General features: G+C 39.0%; 1 protein-coding gene across 7 annotated transcripts in view; it reads left to right on the plus strand.

The window, feature by feature from the left end:
- The window catches only part of LOC125147514 (zinc finger protein 345-like), a 30,658-nt gene extending 18,608 nt beyond the window's left edge, over positions 1-12,050 (plus strand). For 6 of the 7 annotated variants that reach the window (XM_047824569.1, XM_047824571.1, XM_047824573.1 and 3 more), the window contains one exon: positions 8,200-12,050. In XM_047824569.1, coding sequence (XP_047680525.1) covers positions 8,200-10,445 — 2,246 coding nt within the window. In that variant the 3' untranslated portion in view covers positions 10,446-12,050. The remainder of the gene's footprint in view (positions 1-8,199) is intronic. The other variant, XM_047824572.1, reaches the window with a different exon arrangement.
- Positions 12,051-26,525: the final 14,475 nt, after the last annotated feature.

A 26,525-nucleotide genomic window follows, 5' to 3' on the forward strand; every position in this document is an offset into this window, starting at 1 on the left:
ATATTTAAAATAACCCAGGAACACTTTTTGGGGGGGGGGGGTTGGAGGGAGAGGTGCAATTGAATCTGTATAAAAGGGCCAGTTGCATCCACATTAGGATAGATTCTAATAAAGGGACGGGATTTCAAAAACAAAGAGTCAATTTGATAACCAGCCAATATAAGAGAAAGTCCAACTAGCTTCAGACTTTTCCATAGTTAAATCTGTAGGTAAGAATTAGCACAGCAGTTCCTACAAAATCCTTAGTGTGTTCCATTGACAGTATTATACCCATTTAAGAAGATCTTCTTTAATGAGGAACAAATCTTTTTCGAATAGGCAAGAACCCTAGGATCATTGTTCCTGGAAGCCTCTATTAGAGAATGAGTATCAGGTAACCAAGGAGTGACAGAAAGAAAGCATGGTAAAAAGACTGGTGGTGGGCTTTGAATTTAACTGAAGAACTAATTAAAGCAATTGTGGGAGCTAGCTGACAGAAGAGAATGTACCAGTTGCAAATCTGGGCAACACAAAGGCTGGGTGTCTGTGTAGATAAAAGGAGGCTAAAAACAAGTGGAGAGCAATGAAGGTGTATGAATACACCTGTTATAACACGATATGTGCATTCCTGAAAAATCACTGCTCCATATGAAGCAGTAAGCTAAAAGTCACTGGGCTGATGGCAAAAACACTCAAAAGCTTTGTCAGTGACACAGTGAGATAGCACCGTTCGAGTCTCCAGCTAGAATTTTGTATTCATTTATTTCTCCTTTCAGTTCTGTTAGGTTTTGCTTTATCTATTTAAAGATTTATTATTGGGGCTCCTGGGTGGCTCAGTTGGTTAAGCGTCGACTTCGGCTCAGGTCATGATATCACGGCTCATGGGTTCGAGCCCCGCGTTGGGCTCTGTGCTGACAGTTCGGAGACTGGAGCCTGTTTTGGACTGTGGATCCCTCTCTCTCTGCCTCTCCCCTGCTTGTGCTCTGTCTCTCTCTCTCTCTCTCTCAAAAATAAACATTAAAAAAACTTTTTTTAAAAGAATCATTAAGAATTATTATTAAGTGTATAAATATAAGGAACTTTATGTTCTTCTCTTAATGAGATGACCCCGTTATGATGATGTCTCTATCTCTCGTAGAACTTTTTGCTCTGAAGTGTGCTTTGATATTCATACACCTACTCCCCAAATCCTAGGTAAGCCATTTATTAGCTTAGACAAGTCACTTAACCTCTGTGAGCCTCTGTTTCCTCATTGTATATTTCAATAGTAAGACCTTTGTCACAATACATACGAGCATCAGGTGAGGCAAGGTACAAATCACAGTGCCTTGCTAAAATAGGCATTCAGGAAGTTTACACCTCCAGCTAACATTTAACTAATGCCCTCCTAAAAGCTTGGGATACATCAAAGATACATCAAGGATTCTGCTTTCGTGGAGCTTAGATTCAGGAGGGAGGCATAGAGGTAAGGACCATAGACGAAGAAGTAGACAATAAACAAGGGTGCAAATAATTTAATCTTATAATTTCAGGTCATGCTGAATGCTATGAAGCGTTTTATTTTTTATTTTTTTAAATTTTCTTTTTAATGTTTATTTTTGAGAAAGAGAAAGAGCCCCCGCGTGCGCGCACACGTGAGTTGGGAGCATAGAGAGAGGGAGACACGGAATTGGAAGCAGGCTCCGGGCTCTGAGCTGTCAGCACAGCACTCGAACTGATGAACCGCAAGATCATCCCGAGCTGAAGTCAGATGCTTAACCAACTGAGCCACCCAGGCGCCCCATTATGAAGGGTTTTAAAGATAAGAAAATGAGGTGATGTGATCGAGGGCATTTGGGATAGGTGGACTGTTTAAGCCAAGTGGCCCAGGTGGCTTCTTCAGAATTTTAGTTGAAAAGGACCTAAACCATGTGATCCCTGAGAAGAGCATTTTCTGAGAGAGAAGGGAGCGTGCTTGACTTGTCGGGTCAACGGCAGGACGGCTGGTGTGGCTCTGGTGTGGCAAGTGCAGTGAGCAACAGCATGGAGTAAAGTTGGAGACCTCAGCATGAACTTGATCTTGATGTTCTCAGCCATGCCGCTAAATTTGAATTTCATTCAGATAAAACTGTGGGGGTCTATCGCAGTTTTTAGGTAGTGACAGAGGCTAGAATATAACAAAATTTTGAACTTCATATGTGATTCCTTGTACACACAGCTCCATAATCCCTTGGGGTCTCTGGCATGAAAAGAGGGTCTTTGGTATACTGGGCTGACTGGATGCTGGGGGCCACTAGACCGCTTCAGCAAGGGGCTGGCTGCCACCAGCGGCCTGTGATTTAATCATTCAAGCCTGGGCAATGAAACCTCCGTAAACACTTTATTATTTTTTTTTTAATTTTTTTTTTTAACGTTTTTTATTTATTTTTGAGACAGAGAGAGACAGAGCATGAACGGGGGAGGGGCAGAGAGCAAGGGAGACACAGAATCGGAAGCAGGCTCCAGGCTCTGAGCCATCAGCCCAGAGCCCGACGAGGGGCTCGAACTCACGGACCGCAAGATTGTGACCTGAGCTGAAGTCGGCCGCTTAACCGACTGAGCCACCCAGGCGCCCCACCTCCGTAAACACTTTAAACAACAGAGTTTGAGTGTTGAGTTGCGTGCCCAGAGTTCCACACGCTCACACACCGCTCACGTCCCAAACCCTTGCCAATGTGTGTTTTCCTTCTGGCTGTTCCGGAGTTGAATCCTTTATAATAAACTAGTAGTAAATAAGTAAATTGTTTTTCTGAGTTCTGTGAGTTGTTCTAGCAAATGATCAAATCTGAGTTGGGCTGGCTAGTCACAGGAACCCTCAGTTTTTAGTCCGAATGCTAGAGGCAAAAAAAGAAAGATGCATACATAGTACCTTCACCTTTCTTTTAATTAACGTTTCCATGTATATCTTTTTCCATCTTTTTACTTTTTTTGTTGTTAAGTTGATTTATTTATTTTGAGGGTGAGAGCACAAGCGGGGGAGGGGCAGAGAGAAAGGGAGGGAGAGAATCCCAGGCAGGCTCCACACTGCCAGCTCAGAGCCCAACTCTGGGCTTGAACTCCCAAACCATAATGTCTTGACCTGAGCTGAAATCAAGAGTTGGAGGCTTAACCAACTGAGCCACCCAGGTACCCCTCCATCTTTTAACTTTTAGCCTATTTATATTTAGAGTGGCTTTTCTATCAATAGCATTCAAAGACCCGTATGGTTGGGTCTATTTTACCTAGTGTGAAAACCTCTATTTTTTAATAAGAATATTTCAAGCATTTAAGTGTTTGCCCTATGGAATACAACATCTTTAATTTATCAGTCTGATTTCAAATGACATACTAGTTTACATGTAGCTTTGCAATCTTATGTCAATATACGTCTGTTCCTCCCATTCTATGTGATATTTTACTTCAGACCCCACAAGGCATCTTTTATTTACTTTCTTTTTTTAAACCATTAGCACTGTATTTCTTTGTGCAGCTTACTCTTTCTAATACTCCTTTTAGTATTTCTTACAACATGGATGTGTTGGCAGTGATTTCTCTCCACTTTTATTTGTCCAAAGAGCCTTTACTTCCTCTTCATTTATGAAACATGTTTTCTCCAGATACAAAATTCTGCGTTGACACTCATTTCTGAACATACTTGAAAGAGTCACTTCATTTTCTTCTGGCTTAATGTCCCTCCTCCTGTGATTTTCAAGTGTTTGTTCTTCTGTTCTTTAATATTCTGTTTTGTTGCCTTCAAGATTTTCTTTTCATTTTGGTTTTCAGCTGTTTAGCTTTGATTTGATTTTTTATGTTTTCTGGGTATTCCTTGCTGTTTTCTCAGTTTCCTTTTTCTTTTTTTTTTTTTTAAGTTTGTTTATTTTTAGAGAAAGCACGAGTGGGGGAGGGGCAGAGAGAGAGGGAGAGAGAGAATCCAAAGCAGGCTCCGCGCGTCAGCGCAGAGCCCGATGTGGGGCTCAAACTCGAGAACTGTGAGATCATGACTTGAGCCAAAGAGTCAGATGCTCAACTGACTGAGCCCCCCAGGTGCCCCTGCTTTCTGTTTCTTAAATTTGTGGTTTGATGTATTTCATCCTTTATTTTGGCAGGGACTGCAGTTAATTATGTGTGGCTGTATTTGATTGTGTTCCATAGTCCTTGAGTGTCCTGTGTCAGGAGAATTTCATCAGTGTCTGTGCTGCATTTTCAGCCGCCCTTCCAAGCCTGTGCCACAGAGGGTTTACCTCTCTGTTCCTGTTTCTCTTGCGGCAGTTGACTGAGCTGATGCTATTTCAAAGAGGAATAAAGCCAGACTCCAGCTAAAGGTGATAGATACAGATTTTATTCAATAGCTATGGGAATAGTAAGTGAGAAGCTTCAGTAAAACTGAGCTCAACTCCAAATACTGCTAAGGCAGCTAGGGACTTATAGCCAACAATCCGGGGGGATCACTGGATAGAACAGTACTAAGAGGGACATCAGGGGTAGGGGGATTCTTGCTAAATGCAGACCAGGCACATCAAGGGCAGGGAATAAGGAACTTGATCAGATATCAAGGGTGAGGGGCTTCCCACTAGACTGACTTAAAAGGACTCTTGCTAGAACCGAATTCAGCATGGATAAACATGGAAAGGCCTAGTTGAGAACAGGGCTCAGTGGAGCCTAACTAAGGTTTAGTCAACGGGAGAGTTCTTGTCGGAGCATATCGTAAAACTTGGGTTGATCCTGAAATAAACGATAGAAGCCGTACCTTTTATTGTGTAATTTCATTGTAAAAGTCTAATGGAGATACTACTAGAAAAGAGAATATGATCCCCAAAAGGATGCTGGAGATGAGAGAAAGAGCAGTTAGTGATAGGAAATTAGAAAACATCCAGGTAAATCTGAACAATAATGTGTATAAAATGATGAAGATATCTAATGTGTGGGACTAAAAAAGACACTATGATCTGCAAAACAATAACTGCGTATAAACGAGGTGAGGGGTGGTCAAATTGAGTTTGATACTTCTTTTATTCAGAAAAAGAGGTTCAAGATTTTGAATTACTTCAGATTTTAAGTTAAGTATTTATGGTAAGATTAACAGAAAGCCACCTAAAGCTGAGAAACCAGTGTGTGTAACTTTCAGAGTTGTAAAGAAGAAACAGTAGAAAAGATACAAAATTAGCCCAAAAAGGAAAGGAGAATCAATAGAATGGATAACTGTGGCCAATGTAAAGTACCAAGTAAAATGCAAGAGAGGACTTTGCAACATTTCGATAATCACCATCGAACCGACTAAATTTATCTGTTAAAAGACATCTTGTCAAATTGGATCTTCAGAATAGGGTAATACCTTCCTGTGGCTAAGATACCAGGTTTTCATTTATCCTGAGAAGTCCATGTTTCCATCTTCATCTTTTGCCCACTCAACATTCAGCGTTCTACTTGCCTGTGTGTAGGACGTCCTGGGTAGGACATACTGATCCCTTCAGTGTGGCAAGAACTAATATTACAATTAGCATTTACAAATCATAGATTTTCCCCACTTGATTTGTTACATTCTCTGAGTCTTCTGTTACAACTGACCGTCATAGTATTTTATTTTTCTGCCTTCTTCCTTCCTTCCTAATGTTAGATCAGTATTGTTGTTATTTTGTAAACTTTGCAAATTATTTTATATTCTCATTTTGCACTGACATTCCCCAAAACATTTGGGCATACTGTTTTACTCTTTGATGGTCTAATTCCTAATTGAAATTAGACTTTGCCCCACAAAGCATCTGATTTATCATGTTAATATCCTGAGTTATATTTTCCCCAATATGTAATATAGCAAATTTAAGTTTTCCTCATTTAATGACCCTTAAATGTGGCTACATCTCATCTGTGTGGCACAGAACTGGTGGTAAACTCCCATTTAATCCTTCTTCCTGAGTTTTACCCCCAGATATGCTTTCCTGCCCTACAGCGTCACATTTCATTTCTAATGTATTTGCTAATTCTTGTGAATTAATACATGAAGAGTACATGGAACAGTACCTGGCTCACGGAAACGGTCTGTTACTGTTCCTGTTGTGAATATCATGGTCATGAATTTTAAGGTTACACTTAGCTTTCCACACCTTTTGTAATGTAAAATGTTCCTTCATTGCTTTGGTTTACATTATCTGCTATAGAACCTGGTTCCTGATGGTGTATGGATTTTGAATGAAGCTATTATCTGGATTATAATTTTTTCTGAGAGCATACTTTTTTTTGTTATATAACATAGAGTAGATATTGGATCATTACTTAATTCATTAACTGTGACTCTTGAGTGAGAGAGCCTATATACATTCATTCAGAAAATACTATGAGAAATTAATTTCTAAACCCACATGTTGGGTTATAAACCTGTAGATTCTCGTCCAAAATTATAAATTTGATCAAGAACAAACTTGATCTTTGTTTTGGAAAGCACACCACTTGTTAAGGACCATTTTTTCCAGAATCCACTCAGATGAATTTAGAGGAAATCAGATATAAATAAATACTTCTGATACCATAGTTTGCGGTTGGAAAAAGAAAAAAAGACTACTGAGTATTCTAAATTTCAGCAATTAACAGGATATGTTTATGTTTCAAGGGAGTATAATCTAACATTGTGATAGAATGAGATGTATAGAATGTGATTGATTTTAAATTTCAGTGTATGTGGGACTTGAAATTGTAGAGAGGTTTGTGAAGACATGAGTTATGAGACATGTCATTTTCCTGAAGAATGAAGTTGTGAGCAAGTCCAAAGTGGGAATGTAAGCTTGCTGAGTGAAAAGTCTTGGTTGAACTTGAACAAGTTTTGGCAAATTAATAGTCTGGCGTTTCTAGAAAGAAGACATTTATTATGGACTTGTGAAGTGATTAGTTGAACAACAACTAATTATGTATATTGTTGATAAAAAGTCCCCCCCCCCCCCCCCCGGAATTATAACTGCAGTCTGTTTGCTGTGATGGCACTTGGAGACAATGGGCTGTGAATAGGTTTTACATTGTATGTACTAAGCAAGAAGGTAACGTGAAGTATGGCTGAGAATTCTTAGGGTAAATAAATATAAATATCTTTTAGTGTTTTAGGTCAGGTCTTCCATGGTTATGAATAAAACCAAGAAAGGTGGAGATCTGAGTGTCAAGAAAAAATTATTACTATTATATCAGAGCATGTTTAAAATGGGGGAAAACTAGCATCTGGTGATAGCAGAAGTTCCCTTTTGAACAAACCCTGAGACTAAGCTGAATATACCACAGTTAAATACAGTTGATGGATTTGGTCATTTCAGCCTTCTTTCTCATCTGATTTCATATTTCCTGGTCGACATTTGTAAGTAACATGACTGGAGGGAAACTTAGAAGCTACGTTACAGGAGTCCTTTCATAAGCACAAAGAAATCAGTGTTTTGGGGATTTAATTTGGCATTGATGGTATAATAAGTTAACGTGTAACAAAACAGACATAATTAAAAAAAATTTTTTTTAAGTTTATTTATTTTGAGAGACAGACTGGAGGAAGGGCAGAAAGAGAGGGATGGAGAGAGGGAATCCCAGGCAGGCTCCACGCTGTCAGCGCAGAGCCTGATGTGGGGCTTAAACTCACGAACTGTGAGATCATGACTTGAGCTGAAACCAGGAGTCAGACATTTAACTGACTGAGCCACCCAGGCACCCCAAAACAGAGGTAATTTTAAAAAGAAGGGGATGAAACTGGAAACATGTAAACCATAGAATTTAGGTGCACAATGTAAGGATGGGAAGCAAATTACCTAAAGTCTGATCCTTCAGAATATCAGATCATCCCTCTGGTACCTCTTTAGGGCATTCTCATCTACTTCTTTAGGGTCTCTCTAGTTCTCCGTATTTCCCATTCCTAGATCAGCCCCCTTTTTTTTCAATGAGTGTTTCCTTTTCTTCACCGTGCTTTATATTTATTTCTACTGTGTATATGAAGTCTTGAAGTACATATTTGTAAATTGCCAAATATAGTTGTGTTTGTTATAAGTTTCTATCCCCCTTTTTCCACCCTGTCAGGTTTTATTTCTTCTGATACAAAAGGATGGGGCAACACGACTATTTGGATCTGTCTTATTTCATAAAACTAAGTCAACTGTGAAAAAAGGCATTTGTTTGTAAGTGTAATTTCATCATAATTACCATAAGATTCGTTACTTATGATTGTTGTGGTTGTTTTGTTTTGTTTTTTTCCTTCATTTCTAGAAGTCTGCAAAGTTGATAACCAACTAGAACAGAATCAAGAAATCCAGCACAGACATTTCTGGCAGTCTCCATTTATCAACAACAAAACACTGACTGTACACAGAGGTAATGTATTAGGAAACATTTTTAATTTCAGCACAGACAGCATTCCTTCCATAAAAATACCCTGTAAATGTGACTCATGTGGTATGAATTTGAAATGTATTTCAGAATTAATTATTAATAAGAAAAACTATTTAAGTAAGAAGCCTGATGACCTCAATCCATGTGGGAAATTGTTCCTTCATAGTAACCCTGAAAAAACTCAAATGGGGGAGAAACCTTGTGAATTCATTCAGAATCAAAAATATGTAAGTCGTAATGAAAATTTCATTCCATATCAGAAAATTAAAAATGTACAACAATGCTTAATTCAAAGGAATAAGGAATATGAGGAATACGGGAAAGAGTTCCATGAGAAGGCACTTGTCCCATATAACCAAGCTTGTATAGGAGAGAGTCCTCGTGAACATAATGAATCTGATAAAACGTTCTGTAATAATGCAACCCTCGTGGTCTGTAAGATAGCACAAAGAATGGAAAATCTTCATGAGTTTAATGAATACGGTAAAACATTTGAGAAGTCCTCCCTCTTGAAACCTAGAGTTCATTTAAAGGTGAAGGGTTATGAGTACATTGATAGAGTGGTTAGTTTCAATAGGAGATCAGACTTCCCTGACACAGGAGATAGAGTATTTGAATATAACAACTTGGGAGAACCTTTCTGGGAGAAGTCCGTTCTTAATATAACTCCGAGAACACACGTAGGAGACAAAGTCCATGAATGTAACGAATGTGGAAAAGCATTCTGCAAAAAGTCAAAACTCACCAAACACCAGAAAATACATCCAAGAGAGAAACCCTGTGAATGTAAGGAATGTGGGAAATGCTTCTCTCGGAAATCCCTCCTCACTTTACATCAGAGAATCCACACAGGAGAGAAACCCTACGAATGTAAGGCCTGTGGGAAATGCTTCTCTAGGAGTTCACACCTCATAATTCATCAGAGGACTCACACAGGAGAGAAGCCCTATGAATGTAAGGAATGTGGGAAGTGTTTCCACCATAAGTCCTATCTCACGGTACACCAGAGGATTCACACAGGGGAGAAGCCCTATGAATGTAACCAATGTGGAAAAACCTTCATAAGCAACTCAGTCCTCACAATACATCAGAAAACACACACAGGCGAGAAACCCTATGAGTGTAATCAGTGTGGGAAATTCTTCTCCAGAAACTCGTACCTTACAGTACATCTGAGAACGCACACAGGGGAGAAGCCCTACGAATGTGAGCTCTGTGGGAAAACCTTCTGTCACAAGTCAGATGTCACGAAACATGAGAAAACTCACATAGGGGGAAAACCCTATGGATGTAATCAGTGCGGGAAAACCTTTAGTCGTAACTCGGGCCTAAAAGTTCATCAGAGAACTCACACAAAGGAGAAACCCTATGAATGTAACGAGTGTGGGAAATCCTTTTCTGAGAAATCAGTTCTCACAGTACATCAGAGGATACACACAGGCGAGAAACCTTACAAGTGTAATGAATGTGGGAAAACCTTCTACAATAAATCGGACCTCACTAAACACCACAGAACTCACACAGGTGAGAAACCCTATGAATGTAAGGAATGTGGGAAATTCTTCTCTAGGAATTCATACCTTACAGTACACCAGAGAAGTCATACAGGGGAGAAACCCTATGTGTGCAAGAAATGTGGGAAAACTTTCTACCTTAAGTCAGACTATACAGTACATAAGAGAACACACAGAGGGGAGAAATCCTATCACTGTAATCAGTGTGGGAAGACTTTCACTTGTGGTTCAGTCCTCAGATCACATCAGAGAACTCACACAGGTGACAAGCCCTATGAATGTAACGAGTGTGGGAAATCATTTTCAGAGAAATCCGTTCTCACCGTCCATCAGAGGATACACACAGGGGAGAAACCTTACAAGTGTAACGAATGTGGGAAGTCCTTCTATCATAAGTCAGATCTCACTAAGCATCAGAGAACACACACAGGAGAGAAACGTTATGAGTGTAAGCATTGTGGGAAAACCTTCAGTTGCAACTCAGGCCTCAAAGTACATCAGAGAAGACACGTAAGAGAGAAACCCTATGAATGTATTGAGTGCGAGGTAACTGCCAAGAAATCAGTTATCACAGCACATCCAAGGTTACACACAGAGGAAGAAAACTAGTAAATATAGCGGTGAGAGGAATCTTTCTCTCGTGAGTCATACCTCAAAATACCATGGAAAATTTACAAAGGACGTGACTCAAAGAATGTAAAGAATGGCAAATCTCTTACCAGAAGTCATCTTCCAGAGCAAACGAGAATACTCATAGGGGAAAACACTCTGAATTTGATGAATGTTTGAAAATCTGATGTAAATAAGACAACTAAAAATGGCTGCATGTGGAAGAAAGCCTACTAATACGTGTAGGGAGTATGGGGGATTATTTTATTATGAATTAGAGCTTATTAAACCAAGAATTTACATAGGAGGAGGTAATCCTGTCAATCAGAGATATGAAAATGTTCTTCCAGAATTTGGCCATTAATAATCAGACCACATTTGGGAAAAACTGTCAGCATCTTACATTTTTTTTGAGACCTTTGTCCACAAGTTGTACTCATTTGTAGGTCAGAGGAGTAATAGGGGGGATACCCAAAGAATGCAGCAAACATAGTTGAGCAACTTTATCAGAAATGCCCTTTGTTGAGCAACACAATTGATAGTGAGAGGAAGTCCTAAACGTGTTTTGAACGTACAGGCTTTAACAAAATTCAGACTTTATTATATCTGAAGATTGTATTGAAGGAAGTATGTCTTTAGGAAATATGGACAGAAATTTTCCTTTAGATCTCTTATCCATAAAGTTATGCTTTTCTCTGATCTCAAAATTCTTTAATAGAAATAAAGCTGATGGTAGACATTTATAAAAATACTAACCATGCAACGTGAAGCTTTTTGAAAAGAACAAATAAACAGAATAATCTTCTCAGTCTCTGATTTCACTTTTGGAGAAACACGTGTCACCCCGTGACATTCCCTATCATGAGCCATCGTATGTTTTTGATTAGTCCGCCCCCCAACTATGCTGTTACCTCTGCAAATAATGTGTGATGGTCTGATTTCTCCTGGGATCTACTATAGGGGTTCCTACCGTGGACTAGCCCAGCCCAGAATGTACACCGCCACCAGCCAGGGGCAGTCTGAAGGATGTGTCTGCTTCCTCTTCGTAGGTTCTGGAACCAGAAATAACATTGAGTGTATACTCTGTAGTACTCTAGTGCATATGACCTTTGTGCCCCAGTTCAAATTTATAGGAAGAGCATCTTAGCTTTGTTGCTTGAATTCAAGCCTGTTGACCCAATTATAGCCTGTCTCTCCAGGGGGGAGAAACTTGACATATTTCCTATGTGTGTCAAATTATGAGCAATAGCATAACCATTGTGTGCCTGTGTGCCTGATGCAGGTTGGAAGTAATGTACTATGAGAATAGTTGAATTCTCTGCATACCGTCCTCAAAACTATCCCATACCCTATAACTTTTTCCACCTTCAGCACTTTTCTCGATTTACTTAATATTGATCCATGTCTTATTACTTTTACAATAATATTTTAATGTATGTGTGTGTGTGTGTGTGTGTGTGTGTGTGTGTGTGTGATTGATTTGCTAGGGTATCGGTGGGAACACGTGTTTTGTAACTTGTTTTTGTCTTCAGATGTATGGTTTTGATATTTATACATAGGCTTTAGTTGATTTGTTTTAATAAAGCATAATATATGATTATGTAACTGTAACAATAATGTCTATTTTCCTGTCTGTGATTTTCAAAATTTTACGAGTTTCATTATTAAAACAATAATGTTTCAAAATTTAAAAAAATCAACTCTGGGCAGTCATTTAAATATGGTTAAATATACCCTATTTAAGTATCCAACTTGAGTTTTATTATATATGTGTGTGTGTGTGTGTCTGTGTGTGTGTGTATAAATTTACATCCAAATTAGTTAGCATATAGTGCAACAATGATTTCAGGAGTAGATTCCTTAGTGCCCCTTACCCATTTAGCCCATCCCCCCTCTGACAACCCCTCCCATAACCCTCTTTGTTCTCCATATTTATGAGTCTCTTCTGTTTTGTCCCCCTCCCAGTTTTTATATTATTTTTGTTTCCTTTCCCTTATGTTCATCTGTTTTGTCTCTTAAAGTTCTCGTATGAGTGAACTCATATGATATTTGTCTTTCTCTGACTAATTTCACTTAGCATAATACCCTCCAGTTCCATCCATGTAGTGCAATGGCAAGATTTCATTCTTTTTGATTGTTGAGTAATACTCCATTGTATATATACACACCACATCTTTATCCATTCATCCATCTGTGGACATTTGGGCTCTTTCCATACTTTGGCTATTGTTGATAGTGCTGCTATAGACATTGGGGTGCATGTGACCCTTCGAAACAGCACACCTGTATCCCGTGGATAAATGCCTTAGTGCAATTGCTAGGTCATAGGGTAGTTCTATTTTTAGTTTTTTGAGGATATATATATATATTTTTTTTTTAGTTTTTTTTTGTGAGGATATATGTATTTTTAAGAAAGATCTGTTTAAACATTTTTTAAAAATATTTATTTATTTTTGAAAGAGAGAGTACAAGTGGTGGAGGGGCAGAGACAGAGGCAGACACAGAATCTGAAACAGGCTCCAGGCTCCAAACTGTCAGCACAGAGCTAGACATGGGCTTGAACCCACGAACTGCGAGATCGTGACCTGAGCTGAATTTGGACGCTTAACCAACCGAACCACCCTGTCACCTCCTACTTGAATTTTAGTAAGAGTATACTCACACGTATTACTTCTACAATTAAGAGAGACAACACCCTCATCACCAGGAGGGTTTCTCCTTCCCCTTCCCAGCCACTCCTGGGACTTCCTCCTCCCTCCTCGCCCCTGGCAACCAGTGATTTGCTTTCTGTCACTAGGTTAGATTGATGTTCTTAATATCATTTCACGTAAATGGATCTATACAAGATGTCCTCTTGCTCATCTGTCTTTTATTCTGCATGATTTTGAGATGCATCCATGTTTTAGCACGTTATCAGTCACACATTCGTTTTTATTGCAAAGTTGTATTTTATTGTATGCATATATTACAGCTTCTTTATCCATTCTGTTTCCAGTTTTTGATTATTAAGAACATAGCTGCAGTGAACTTCTTGTGCATTTTAATGTAGGCGTGTTTTTATTTCTCTTGGGTAAATATTGAGGAGTAAAATTTCTGGGTTTGTAGGTTAGTATATGTAATGTCTGACTTGTCTGAAGTGCTTGTTACGTTTTGCATTTCCGTCATCCTTGTGTGAGAGTCGCAGTTATTCACATTTTTGCCAGTACTTTGGTACCGTGACTTTTGACTGTAGCCATTTTCATGTGCCTAGTGGAATTTCCCTGTGCTTTTCATTTGCATTTCCCTAATAATGATGTTACGCATCTTTCGAGTCCTGGCCATTTGTGTATCTTGTTTTGTGAAGCATCTGTTCAAATTGTTTGCCCTTTTCATAGTTAGATTGTTTGTCTTATTTGTATTGATTGTGAATATTCTCCCCCCAGTGTGTGGCCTCTTAAAAAGCTTTTCATTTTGATGGGGTGCCTGGGGGCTCAGTTGGTTAAGCCTCTGATTTCGGCTCAGGTAATGAACTCACGGTTCGTGAGTTTGAGTCCCACATCGGGCTCTGTGCTGATAGCTCAGAGCCTGGAGCCTGCTTCAGATTCTGTGTCTCCCTCTTTCTGCCCCTTGCCCACTCACACTCTGTCTCTCTCTGTCTGAAAAATCAATAAGCATTAAAAAAAATTTTTTTTAAGTTTTTCATTTTGATAAAATCCAGCTTATCGGTTTTAATATTTTCTAAAAAATCTATACAGACCCAGTAGCATCAAAGATTTTCTCCCTGTTTTCTAAATGCCTTGGCTCTATGTTTAGGTGTATGATCTGTTTTGAATACATTTTTGTGTATAGTGTGTGTTAAGCGTCGAAATTTAGATTTTTCCATTTGAACATTCACTTGTTTTAGTACTATTTATTGAAAAGACTGTCTTTTCTCCATTGAATTACTTTGGTGCCTTCTTAAAAATCCCAGTTGATTGTTTGTATTTGTGTCTGTGTTTTTGGGGGTTCTACCTGTGGACGCTTTTTTTCTGTCTCACTAACCTGTTTATCTTCTCTACATTGTCTGTATTCCCGTACCTTTGTTAATAAGTCTTTAAATGAAATTGTATAAATTCTCCAACTTTGTTCTCTTGTCCAGTATCGTTTGGACCTTCTAAGGCTTTTGTGTTTCCACATACATTTCAGCATGAACTTGTCGATTTCCAAAAAAAGAAAAGAAAGGCTGTTTAATACTACTTTAGGATTTTATTGACTATGTAAGTCAGTTTCGGGAAAGTTGACATCTTAATAATATTGAGTCTTCTGATCCATGAATATGATCTCTTTCCCTCCATTAAATTAGATCTTTAATTTCTTGAAGCAGCATTTTGTATTGCCAGAGTATGGATATTGTGTGTTTTATTAGATTTATCCCTAGGTCTGTCTCTTATAAGCAGTACTGTTTATGTACTTTCACTTTTTGGTTGTTCTTTGTTAATCAGTAGCAGCACGGTTGATCCCTGTGTATTGACCTTGTTTCCTGTAACCTTGATAAGCAAACTTCATTTTGGTAGCTTTTTGGTTAAGGTTTTCTAATAATGGTATATGACCATGTCTCCTGCAGTTCCTTTTTAATCTTTATGCTTTTTACATCTTTTTTTTTTCCCCCTTTTCTGCATTTTCACTACAATGCTGAAGAGAATTGGTGACAAGATATTCTTGTCTTATTCTGTCTTTGGGGACAGCATTGAGTCATTCACCGCAGGTCTCATGTCCGCCATGAATGGTGTTTTCTACTTGAGTTTGCTCAGAGTTGTATCATGAATGGAGTTTGATTTTTGTCAATTGGTCTTTTAAGCACAAAATCTAATAAGTCATATGATTCCTTTTTAAATTTTTCTAATATGATTAATTTATGTATATTTTAAATGTTCAAATAACCTTGTATTTCTGGAATAAAATCCAGTTGGTTGTGACCTGTCATTTATACATGGGTGAGTTTGGTTTGCAGACACTGTGTTAAAAAGTTGGTTGTGTCAGTATTCATGAAGAATGATGTTTGTATGAACTATACCAGTCACCTCTTTCATTTATAACATTGATAATTTGTTTTCTCTCTTTTTCTTCATCAGTTTCAAGGAAATTTACCAGTTTTCCTGATTATGTTTTTCAAAAGAACGTGCTTTTGGTTTCATTGATTTTTCTCTATTTATCCTTTTTTTATTTCATTGACTTCATTTCTTTGCTATTTTTATCCTTCCACTCACTAGGGGATTAGTTTGTTCTTTCTTTGACTTCTTATAATGAAACCTGGGTTTTTCATTGGTTTTGATATTATTTTCATTTTAATTATAAGCTTTTAAAGTTCTGAATTTCACTCTAGCATCTAGAAATTTTGGACAGTTATGTGTTCATTTTCATTTAGTTCAAAAATATTTTCTAATTTACCTTGAGATGTCCTGCCCCCTACCATGGGTTATTTAGAAAAGCCTTGTGTGATTTCTAAATATATGGGTATTTTTTCACATACTTTTCTATTATTCATTTCTAACTTAATTTGTTTGTGTTCTGAGAATATAATCTTTATGATTTCACTGAAGTTTATCTTTCTTGGTGAATGTTCCATGCGCATTTGAAGAGGTTATGTATTCTGCTGTTATTAGGCGAGATGTTCAAAAACAGGGTGCCTAGTGGCTCCATTGGTTAAGCGTCTGACTCTTGGTTTCAGCTTGAGTCACGATCTCACATGGGGCTCTATGCCGGGGGTGTGGTGCCTACTTGAGATTCTCTCTGTCCCTCTCTTTGCCCTTCCCCACTCATGTGCTCTCACTGTCTTTCTAAATAAATAAGCAAAAATAAATAAAATGTCAGGTCGAGTTGGTTGATAATGTTTTGCAAATTATATGTATTTATGATAAATTTCCCTTTCACCGTTTTATCCATTTTTGAGAAAGGCATGTTGAGGTTTCCAACTGTAATTGTGACTTTGTGTTTTTCTATTCTGTCATTTGTCATATAACCTGAAGCTCTAATGTTAGGTACAGTCACATTAAGATTGTTAGGTCTTCTTTTTCATTGTGAAATTTTTCTACTTATTCCTGGCAAAACTTATCTTCCTGAATTTTTTTTTATAATAATGTAACCAGTTACGCTTTTTATGATTAGTGTTTGCATGGTATATCTAATGCCATCTTTTTAAAAAAATCTGTATTTGTCTTTATATTTAAAGTGAACTTTTTATAGGATAGAGTTTGCACTTACTTTCTTATCCTGTCTGATAATCTCTGCCTTCTATTTGAGTGCTTTTATTTGGAGTAAGTTTTTATTTGAACATCTACCATCTTGCTATTTTTTAAAATTTTAATTCTTATCAGATGATTGTAGATTGTAGATTAAAATTAAAATTTTAATTCTTATCAGATGATTTTAGAAACAATGCATATAAGTCTTGTGAAAACTTTACAGTTTTCTCTAGTGGTAACATTTTGCAAAACCATTGGATAAATATCATATCCAGGATAATGACGTTGATAGAATCCTCAGGTCTTGTACGGATTTCTCCAGATATTTTTCATTTGTTTGCGTGTATATGTTTAGTACAATACAGCTTTGTCACTTTTGTAGGTTGTATGTATCTGCCACTGTAGTCAAAATACTCTATTGTTCCCTCATCACAAGGGCCTCTTGTGTTGCCCTTTTGTAACCACGCCGCCTTTACTCTGATGTGGCCGCACTGTCAGTTCAGAAATTTGTATTTATGTGTAACCATGTATGTTACATAACCTTTTGGAATCGGGTTTTTTCATTAGATATAATACCTCCGATATTCATCCAAGTTATGTGTATCAGTGGTTCATTCCTTTTTGTTGCTGAATAGTGTTCCTCATTTTATATATATAACAGTTTCCTTAACCATTCATTGATCGATAGATATCTGGTTTTATTGCAGTTTTTGGCTATTAGAAATACGCTGCTATGAATGCATGGTATTATATTTCCATCAATAATGTATGAGTGATCAGTTTCTCTGCATCCTCACCATCATTTGTGTTATCACTATATTTTTTTTTAGCAGTTCTGATAGGTTTGTAGTGAACGCTCATGGTCATTTTACTTTGTGTTTCCCTAATGGTGTTTAAAATATTTTCATCAGTGTATTTGCTGTCTGTGTGAAACAGGTTCTATTGTCTTTTGCCCATTTTCTACCTGGGTTGTGGTTTTACTGTGGAGTTTTGAGAGTACTCCATATATTCTGGACTGTAGTTCTCTGTCAGATACAGGCATACCTCAGAGATAACACAGGGTCGGTTCCAGACCATAAAAATAAAGCAAATATTGCAATAAAGCAAGGTAAATTAATTTTCGGGTTTCCCAGTATATATGAAAGTTATGTTTACACTATACTGTAATCTATAGTATGCAATAGCATTATATCTAAAGAAAGAAATAGTACATACCTTAATTTCAAAATAATTTATTTCTGGGGCGCCTGGGTGGCTCAGTTGGTTAAGTGTCTGACTTCAGCTCAGGTCATGATCTCGCAATTTGTGAGTTCGAACCCCACGTCACGCTGACACGCTGACAGCTCAGAGCCTGGAGCCTGCTTTGGATGCTGTGTCTCCCTCTCTCTCTGCCCCTCCCTCACTCAGGCACACTTGCATGTGCTCTCTCAAAAATAAATAAACATTAAGAATAAAAAAAAATACTTTATTTCTATATTATGCTAACCATGATCTGAGCTTTTAGGGAGTCGTAACTTTTGGCTGGTGAAGGCTCCTGTCTCAGTGCTGATGGCTGCTGACCCATCACGGTGGTGGTTGTCAAAGGTCGGGTGACTGTGGCAAGTTCCTAAGGCAATAGTGCAAAGTTTGCCACCTCAGTGGATTCTTCCTTTCATAAGCAGTTTCTCTGGGGCATGTGCTGCTGTTTGCTAGCATTCTGTTTCAGGTAGAACTTTCAAATTTGGGGTCTATCCCTCTCAGACCCTGTCACTGGTCTATCAACTATGTTGTGAGATATTCCAGATCCTCTGTTGTCATTTTAACAGTCTTGATGGCATCTCCATCAGGAGCAGATTCCATGTCAGGAAACCACTTTCTTTGCTCATCCATAAGAAGCATCTCCTCATCCGTTCAAGTCTGATCATGAGATGCGACCCGTCTTCGGGCTCCACTTCTGAGTCCAGTTCTCTTGCTCTTTCACCACATCTGTGGTTACTTCCTCCCCGAGCTCTTGAACCCCTCAGTGTCATCCGTGAGGGTTGGAATCACCTTCTTCCAGACTCCTGTCAATGTTGATGTTTTTACCTGTTCCCGTGAATCACAAAGTGTTCTTATTGACATCTAGAATAAGAGATCTTCCCCGGAAGGTTTTCGATTACTTTGCCAGATCTATCAGAGAAATCACTATCTCTGGCAGCTACAGCCTTTTAAAATGTATTTCTTAAATAGTAAGACTTGAAAGTCAAAATTATTCCTTGCAGCGTGAGCTGCAGAATGGATGTTGTGTTAGCAGACATGAAAGCAACATTAATCTCGTCCATCTCCATCAGAGCTCTTGGGTGACCGGCTGCATCGTCCACGAGCAGAATCTTTTTTATCTGGGTGATAATTGTCAGCAGTTGGCTTAAAATATTCAGTACACTATGTTGTAAACAGATGTGCCATCATGCAGGCTTTGTTCCATTTATAGAACACAGGCCCAAGTAAATTCAGCATAATTGTAAATGACCCTAAGCTTTTTGGAATGGTAGATGAACATTGTCTTCAGTTTAAAGTCAGCAGCTGCATTAGCCCCTCACAAGAGTCAGGCTTTCTTTAGAAGCTTTGAGGCCAGGTGTTGACCTCTCTCTCGACGGCATCTTGTTCCAATAGAAGGCTGCTTTGTCTTCACTGAAAATGTGTTCGGTGTAGCCGCCTTCCTGAACTCTCTCAGCTGGATCTTCTGGAGAACTTGCTGCAGCTTCCACACTAACACGTGCCCCTCCACCTGGCACTGTGATGTCACGGAGACAGCTTCTTCCCTTAAACCTCATGAACCAACCTCTGCTAGCTTCCAGCTTTTCTTCTGCAGAGCACCTCTCTCTGCTCTCATGGAATCGAAGAGAGTTAGGGCTTTCTCTGTAGTAGTCTTTGGCTTAAGGGAATGTTGGGGCTGGTGTGACCTGTCCAGACTACACAAACTTTCCCCACATCAGCAACAGGCTGTTTTGCTTTCTTATCATATGTCTTCACTGGAATAGCACTTTTCATTTGCTTCCAGAACTTTTCTTTTGCATTCATAACATGGCTGACTGGCACAAGAGGCGTAGCTTTTGGCCTGTGTTGGCTTTTGACGTGCCTTCCTCACTATGCTGAATCATTTCTAGCTTTTGATTTAAAGCAAGAGACGTGTGACTCTTCGCTTAACACTGAGAGGCCACGGTAAGGTATAATTGGCTTAATTTCAACATTGTTGTGTCTCGAGGAATAAGGAGGTTCATGGACGGCTGGTCGGTGAAACAGAACACACACATTTATGATTAAGTTCGTCATCTTGTGTGGGCACGGTTCTGGTGCCCCCAAATAATTATTATACTGACATTAAAGATGACTGATCGCATGACCATCACAACAATAATAATAATGAAAAGGTTTGAAGTACTGTAAGAATTAGCAAAAGGTGACTCAGAGACATGAAATGAGTAAATGCTTTTGGAAAAACGGTGCCGAAAGAGTTGCTGGACACAGGATCGCCACAGAACTTCAATTTGTAAAAAATGCAGTATCTGTGAAGTGCAGTAAAGCAAAGTAAAATAAAACGAGGTATGCCTGTATTTGAAACTTTCTCAAATTTGACCGAAAACATAAATGTACAGATTGATGAAGGAAAATAAACCACAAGAGGATAAATTAATATAAGTCAATGCACAGACACGTTTGATTAAAACTTCTAAAAACAGATAGTGAAGAGAAAATCTTGAAAGAAGTTCGAGAAAAACTGTGTATTAACTTTTAGGGAACACCGATACAAGTGGCAAGAGATTTCTCCTCTGAAACCTTGCGAGGCTAGAAGTATATGGCATAAAATTGTTCAAGTGATGAAATAATTGTCTACTGTGAGCTTTATATGAAAAATAGCCTTGGGGAAACAAATAAAGGATAACAGAATTTGTTGCCTGCTGACCTGCCTGCAGACAGTGGCTAAAGGAAGCTCTTCAAGAAAATAGTAACAGAAAGAGTCTTGGAAATTCAGAAAAGAGAAGGAAATGGGTAAAAATTTGGTAAGTATAAGGCTGTTGTCATAGTTTGTTAGATTATTTCATATCGAAAACAGACAAACAAAAAATAACACCACCTGATGTGGTACTCAGTGTATGTAGAGAAAATACTAAGGGCAATTAGATTTCCGAATAGGACCTGTAAAGAAATTGATAATTTTCCATACTTCATTCGAAGTTTTAAGACATCACTACCAGTGGACTATGAGCAAACAGTAAGAACATGGTAAAAAAAAGAATATACTGAATGTGAATTTTGCCCAGGCCGTCCCTCAGCAGGATCTACTCTGAGGTGCATCCCATACAGTTCCCATACAGTTACTCAGAGTCCACAGTGGTGTTAGACGCCGTTCCTCCAGTGGCGCTTTATTCACCTTCCCTGCTCTCCTGGCCAACTCTCTCCATCCCCCTCTGGTTTTCCTAGGTGACGTCCAAAATCAACTCTCTGTTGACAGACCGTTCCTTGTCTGTCTCTGCCTTCGTTCCAACCCAGAGCAGTAGTGTTGGCGCCACAAGTGGGCCTACAAATGAGAAGTTGGGTTTTGGAATCTAAAACTAGATCGCTTATTAGTCAGATGGCAGTGAAGTCCACATTGCTGATGGTAAGTGGTGGGAGGCCAACCCTCGTCCCGTGAAAGAAGGATTCTCGAATGTGGTAGAGTAGGGTGAGGAGGGGTAGGCTGGTCTTCCGCAGTAGCTGCAGCACTTGAACAGGATGGGGCAATGATAAGTTTAGGAGTTGTGGAGTTACTGACTTTCCTGCCTTAGGAGCCTTGAAGATGGGTTCAGGTTAACTGTCAACACGGGGCACACGGTAAAGGACAGCAGCCCGCCATAAAAGCTTTCAAAGGAGTCTTCTATCCCGAGATGTAAGGCCATGTCCCATAAGTCATGCCCCAGCCTTAATTGCGGGGGAGCAGGAGCTCGCCATGGTGCGGGTGTCACAGACCTCTTGTGTGAGATTCAGGAACCTCCTGAATGGGGGTGGGAAATTGAGATCTCGAATGGGGAAATTTGCAGCTGTACACCCGAGACTTGAGCCCTGAGGTTCCCTTAAACTCTTCAGACGGGCAGAAGAAGCCATTTCTCCTTAATAGAAAGGAGGGCACTACCATTTCCTAGAGACGGTGTGGATGCTCAACATGGGGCAGATGCCTTTCAAGATGGTACTTGGCCTTTTCAAAATCTACCTTCCTCTCTTCATTTCTTACATGAAGATGAATTATTGGTGGATTTAGTTCTGTAATTTCATTATTTATGATTGGTCCCTCTTGTTGTTGTTCTGATTTCTTGCCTCTTTTGCTGTTGAATTTGAATATTTTTTAGAATTCTTCTTTAATTGATCCGTTGGCTTTTTATTTTATTCATTTCTTAAAATAAATTTAAATGTTTGTTTTTGAGAGAGACAGAACGCGAGCAGGGGAGGGGCAGGCACAGAGGGAGACACAGAACCTGAGGCAGGCTCCGGGCTCTGAGCTATCGGCACAGAGCCCGATGCAGGGCTCAAACCCACAAACCATGAGATCATGGCCTGAGCCGAAGTCAGACACTTAACTGACTGAGCCACCCAGGCGCCCCAATCTGTATCTCTTTGTATTGTATGTTAGTTGCTCTAGCAACTACTTTTTCTGTGTATTTCAACTTTTCACCTTCTAGTTAGAGTTAATAATGTACCATTTCGCATAAAATGTAGAAACCTTGCAACTGAAAAAGTCCATTTACCTCCTTCCTGGCACTGTTCTTTTTGTTGTAGTTGTCATATGTGCATTATGAACTCAAGAAAGACGAGGTAATTTTTGGTTTCTAGCTGTTGCAGACTGAATGTTTGTGTCCCTTCAGTTGTTGAAACCAAGCCTCCCGATATGATGGTGTTAAGCATTGGGACCTTTGGGGACTAGGATTAGATGTGGTCATGAGGGTGGGGCCCCCATGAATTGGATTTGGTGTCCTTGTAAGAATCCCCAGAGAGCTTGCTTCCTCTCCTCTGCTCCCTGCTACATGAAGATTCAATGAGAAGTCGGGTTTGCAATACAGAAGAGGGTTCTCACCAGAATTTGACCACGCTGGCTCCCCAGTCTTGAATTCCCCAGCTTTCAGAACAGTGTGAATAACATTTCTTTTAATTATAAGCTGCCCACTGTATGATTTTTTTTCTTTTTCTTTTTTTTTGTAACAGCCTGAAATGACTGACATGGGTCCAAGATTTAAAGATTAATGTGTTGTCCATAAGCCATCACCACAGACCCCTGTGAGTGGAGGCCCTCTCGTTGCCTTTTGGTCCTGTGCCCTGTATAGTATTTTACTCTCTGTACTTTCGACTGTTAGTCTTGCCAGCTGGCTTCTATTTCGGAATTCACCATCTCTCTTGGCATTTGTGAGAGCGGTTCCATAGCAGCGTCTCCCACCATTAGACTTGGCCTCCAGAGGAGAGTCCCTGCTAAGCTCACTCATTGTCCCTGTGTTCCCCTCACGGGGATGTTCTTACCACTTCATTGTCCTCTGGGCCCTAACAAAATTGGTGCCATCTCTTGAGAGGACCCAGCAATCCCATTCCTCTTTATAACTCCTGGAGCTTTGGTTTAAAATTGTAGGATGACATCCATGAACAGGTTGCGAAGTTCTTTCCATGGATTTGGGCAAACTTTCCATATACAACACTGAAGTAGAATATAAAACTGCATTATAAGTAGCGAAGGTATTCTTTCCAGAAATTTTTTTTAGGATATATATTTCTTCAGTTGTATTTGTATATACTAGAAATAGTTTTTCTTCTGTCTTTAATGCTTTTACTCTAGATTTTAACATGACACGTCCCCGTATGTACTTCCAGCGTGACGTCAGTGTGACGTCGGCGAGGACTTCCTTGATCACGCACCCGCCTCCGTCAGTTCTTTAGCTTTCTTAGGTTTTCATCCTAGCACTTCCTGCAGTGAGCCGTGAGTATCTTACTTTTTGATCCCTACCCTGGCTTCCCCACCTAGAATTAAGCCTGTGCGAGCACACGGAGCTTTCTTTTACTGCTTTAAACCCTATGCCAAGAATAGTGCCTCGTGCGTAGTAAGTGCTAAGACGTTGTTGAGGGTATGACCGCATTTAAGTTTTTATTGTCATTGAAGAATACCACATTGCTTAGAGGGAAGTGAAGTTAAAAAAAATAGGGGAAAAAAGTGTTTGGGAAACAAATGAGTTTGGTTAGAGAAACTCATAATCTAAGACTTAGTAAGTGCTCATATCAATAAGTAAAATGGTAAAATAGAATTGATTATCAAATACAGTAATACATCATAGGTGGAAACGATACTGTTTAATGAAACAGTATTTCAAGTTGATATACATATATTCATTTTTGAATACATGTGAATATACATATATACATATAGATATATATATATAGATTTATACCATTTATCATATATTTACATATCACATATTCCCACATATATCCACAAAGTTCACTTACTCATTCTTCAGCTATTGGCTGGGATGTCATTTTCTCAGTGAGACCTTCCCTGACTACCTTTTTAAATTCGAATTCTCTCTCTATAATTCTCTATCCTCTTTTATTTTTTCAAATAATGCTTGCCATCTTGTCTACTCTATGTTTTACTTTTTTACATTTCCTAAGCTCTCTTCCTCCCCCAACACCTTGCGCATCACTACAATACAAGCATTATTAAGGTAGAGATGTTTCTATTCGCTATTTCCAAGTGCCTAAAATAGTTCCTGATGAATGGTAGGTACTTAACAGAATTTTGTGAATGAATTAATTTAAATTTGTGTGGTTATACTGGGTCATGAAATATAATAAAGTATTTCTTATAGTGTGTTGAGATTTTTTTTTAATGTTTAAAATTCTCTATAAAGAAATTCTTACTCTGGGCACCTGGGTGGCTCAGTCAGTTGAGCATCTGATTTCAGCTTGCCGTCTGTGAGTTCGAGCCCCGCGTCGGGCTCTGTGCTGACAGCTCAGGGCCTGGAGCCTGCTTTAGATTCTGTGTCTCCCACTCTCTCTGTGCTTTCCCCACTCACATTCTCTCTCTCTCTCTCTCTCTCTCTCTCTCTCTCTCTCTGTCTCTCTCTCTGCCTCTGTCTCAAAAATAAATGTTTTTAAAAATTAAAAAAAAAAGCGATTCTTAACTCCTCAGCAATGAGCAATAATTACATTCAGCTGTAGTAGTGAATCTCTTACTCCTTTATATAATGAAATTATATTTCCCTTATCATAAAAAATTGGAAACTAAATGATCTACAACTGAAAAGATTCTTGTATGAAGTAGAATAGTATGTACTAGTTTAATCAACTTGACTGTACATAGATCATATAGATAACCCTGAAAACCATAGAATTGAATAGCAAGGTTTAGAAGAGCTTACATGCTACCATAGATAGAAAAATTGCAAAGCAAAAATATATATTATTTCTAGTGTTGTTGTTGTTGTTTTAGTGTTTATTTATTTTTGAGAGAGACAGAGACAGAGTGTGAGCGGGGGTGGGGCAGAGAGAGAGGGAGAAAGAATCCGGAGCAGGCTCCAGGCTCTGAGCAAGTTGTCAGCACAGAGCCTGCTGCGGGGCTCAAACTCACAAACCGCGAGATCGTGACCTGAGCCAAAGTTGGACGCTCAACCGACTGAGCCACCCAGGCGCCCCAAATATATATTATTCTAGACACAAACATACAGAGTAAAAGTATAAGTAGATACAGAGGATAAAGGAGTTTAGAATAGCTGAGAATGGAAAGGGTACAGTTGGGTGAATGATTTTATAAAGATCGGCATGGGCTTTGGTTTTTGTAGCCTTTTACTTGTTAACAGGGCAATAGGTGATCATGTTATTCTCGATTCTTTTCTGCTTGCAAGAAATATTTTCTTCTTAAAATTACCAGGCTTCCGATAACCTAAAAAGGTTATCTGTAGTACAGAACCTTGCACCTCTCCTGACCATATTGCTTTTCTGGGAATTGGATTGGTGACCCCAGGGCACATGTCATGGAAGGTTCCAGGAATGGCAGTTCTCCAGCTTCATGTTCATGAACATTTTGCACCTAGAAGAGGCAGGGATGGCCTGCGGTGCTACCTCTGGCTCTTCTCAGTCTCTTTCGGGGGAGATTGTGGCCAATTTTAAGCTCCCCTAGGGAGGATTCTAGAATGAAATAGACCAGGCAGGCACTATGTGGAAAGCTGAGGCCAGTCTTCTGACACACGTGAGATGGGAAGGTCACAATCTTGCGAGGATTTCCCCCAATGTGACGAGAGTTTGAGGGGAAAGGAACGGAATTTCAAGTCAAGGGAATGATGAGATGAAGGTACTAACTGCTGATTATGATGTTGGAGCCTCTCCAAGGATGTCTGTAATTAGGGAGTCCATATTTTGTCAAAGAATTACTTAAGAGATATTTAGCATTCTGTACACAAATTTACTCTGGTATAATTTACAAGTTATACCAAACAGTTGTGCCAAAATAAAGGATTCATTTATGAAGATAAAATGGTAAATCGTAGCTACAATGAGAACAGTGAATCTTACCTTTTTACTTTTTATTTATTTTTTTCTTTTTAGGTAAAGTGAGTAGTTTGGCAGCTAACAGAAATCAGTTTGGGAAGTCTGTCTTTACGTAGCCTATCCAGGACATCCAAGAAAAGATGAGTTTTTATAGATTGTCTGAAAAAAAGAGCTTAACTGTTAAGTACATGTGACAGGTTGTCTCTATATAATCGGTCAGTGTCCTTCTATGAGCAACTCTACATTAGATCGATATCATTTTCCTCATTAGAAGTTTTCAGACTCCTTCATTTTGGACAAAACAGTTTTGACCATAAAGGCTTTAGTCTCTTTAGTGCAGAATCATCATTTAATGGAGGCTGAG

This window comes from Prionailurus viverrinus, chromosome D2 (genome assembly GCF_022837055.1).
Source record: "Prionailurus viverrinus isolate Anna chromosome D2, UM_Priviv_1.0, whole genome shotgun sequence".
NCBI classification, from domain to species: Eukaryota; Metazoa; Chordata; class Mammalia; order Carnivora; family Felidae; genus Prionailurus; species Prionailurus viverrinus.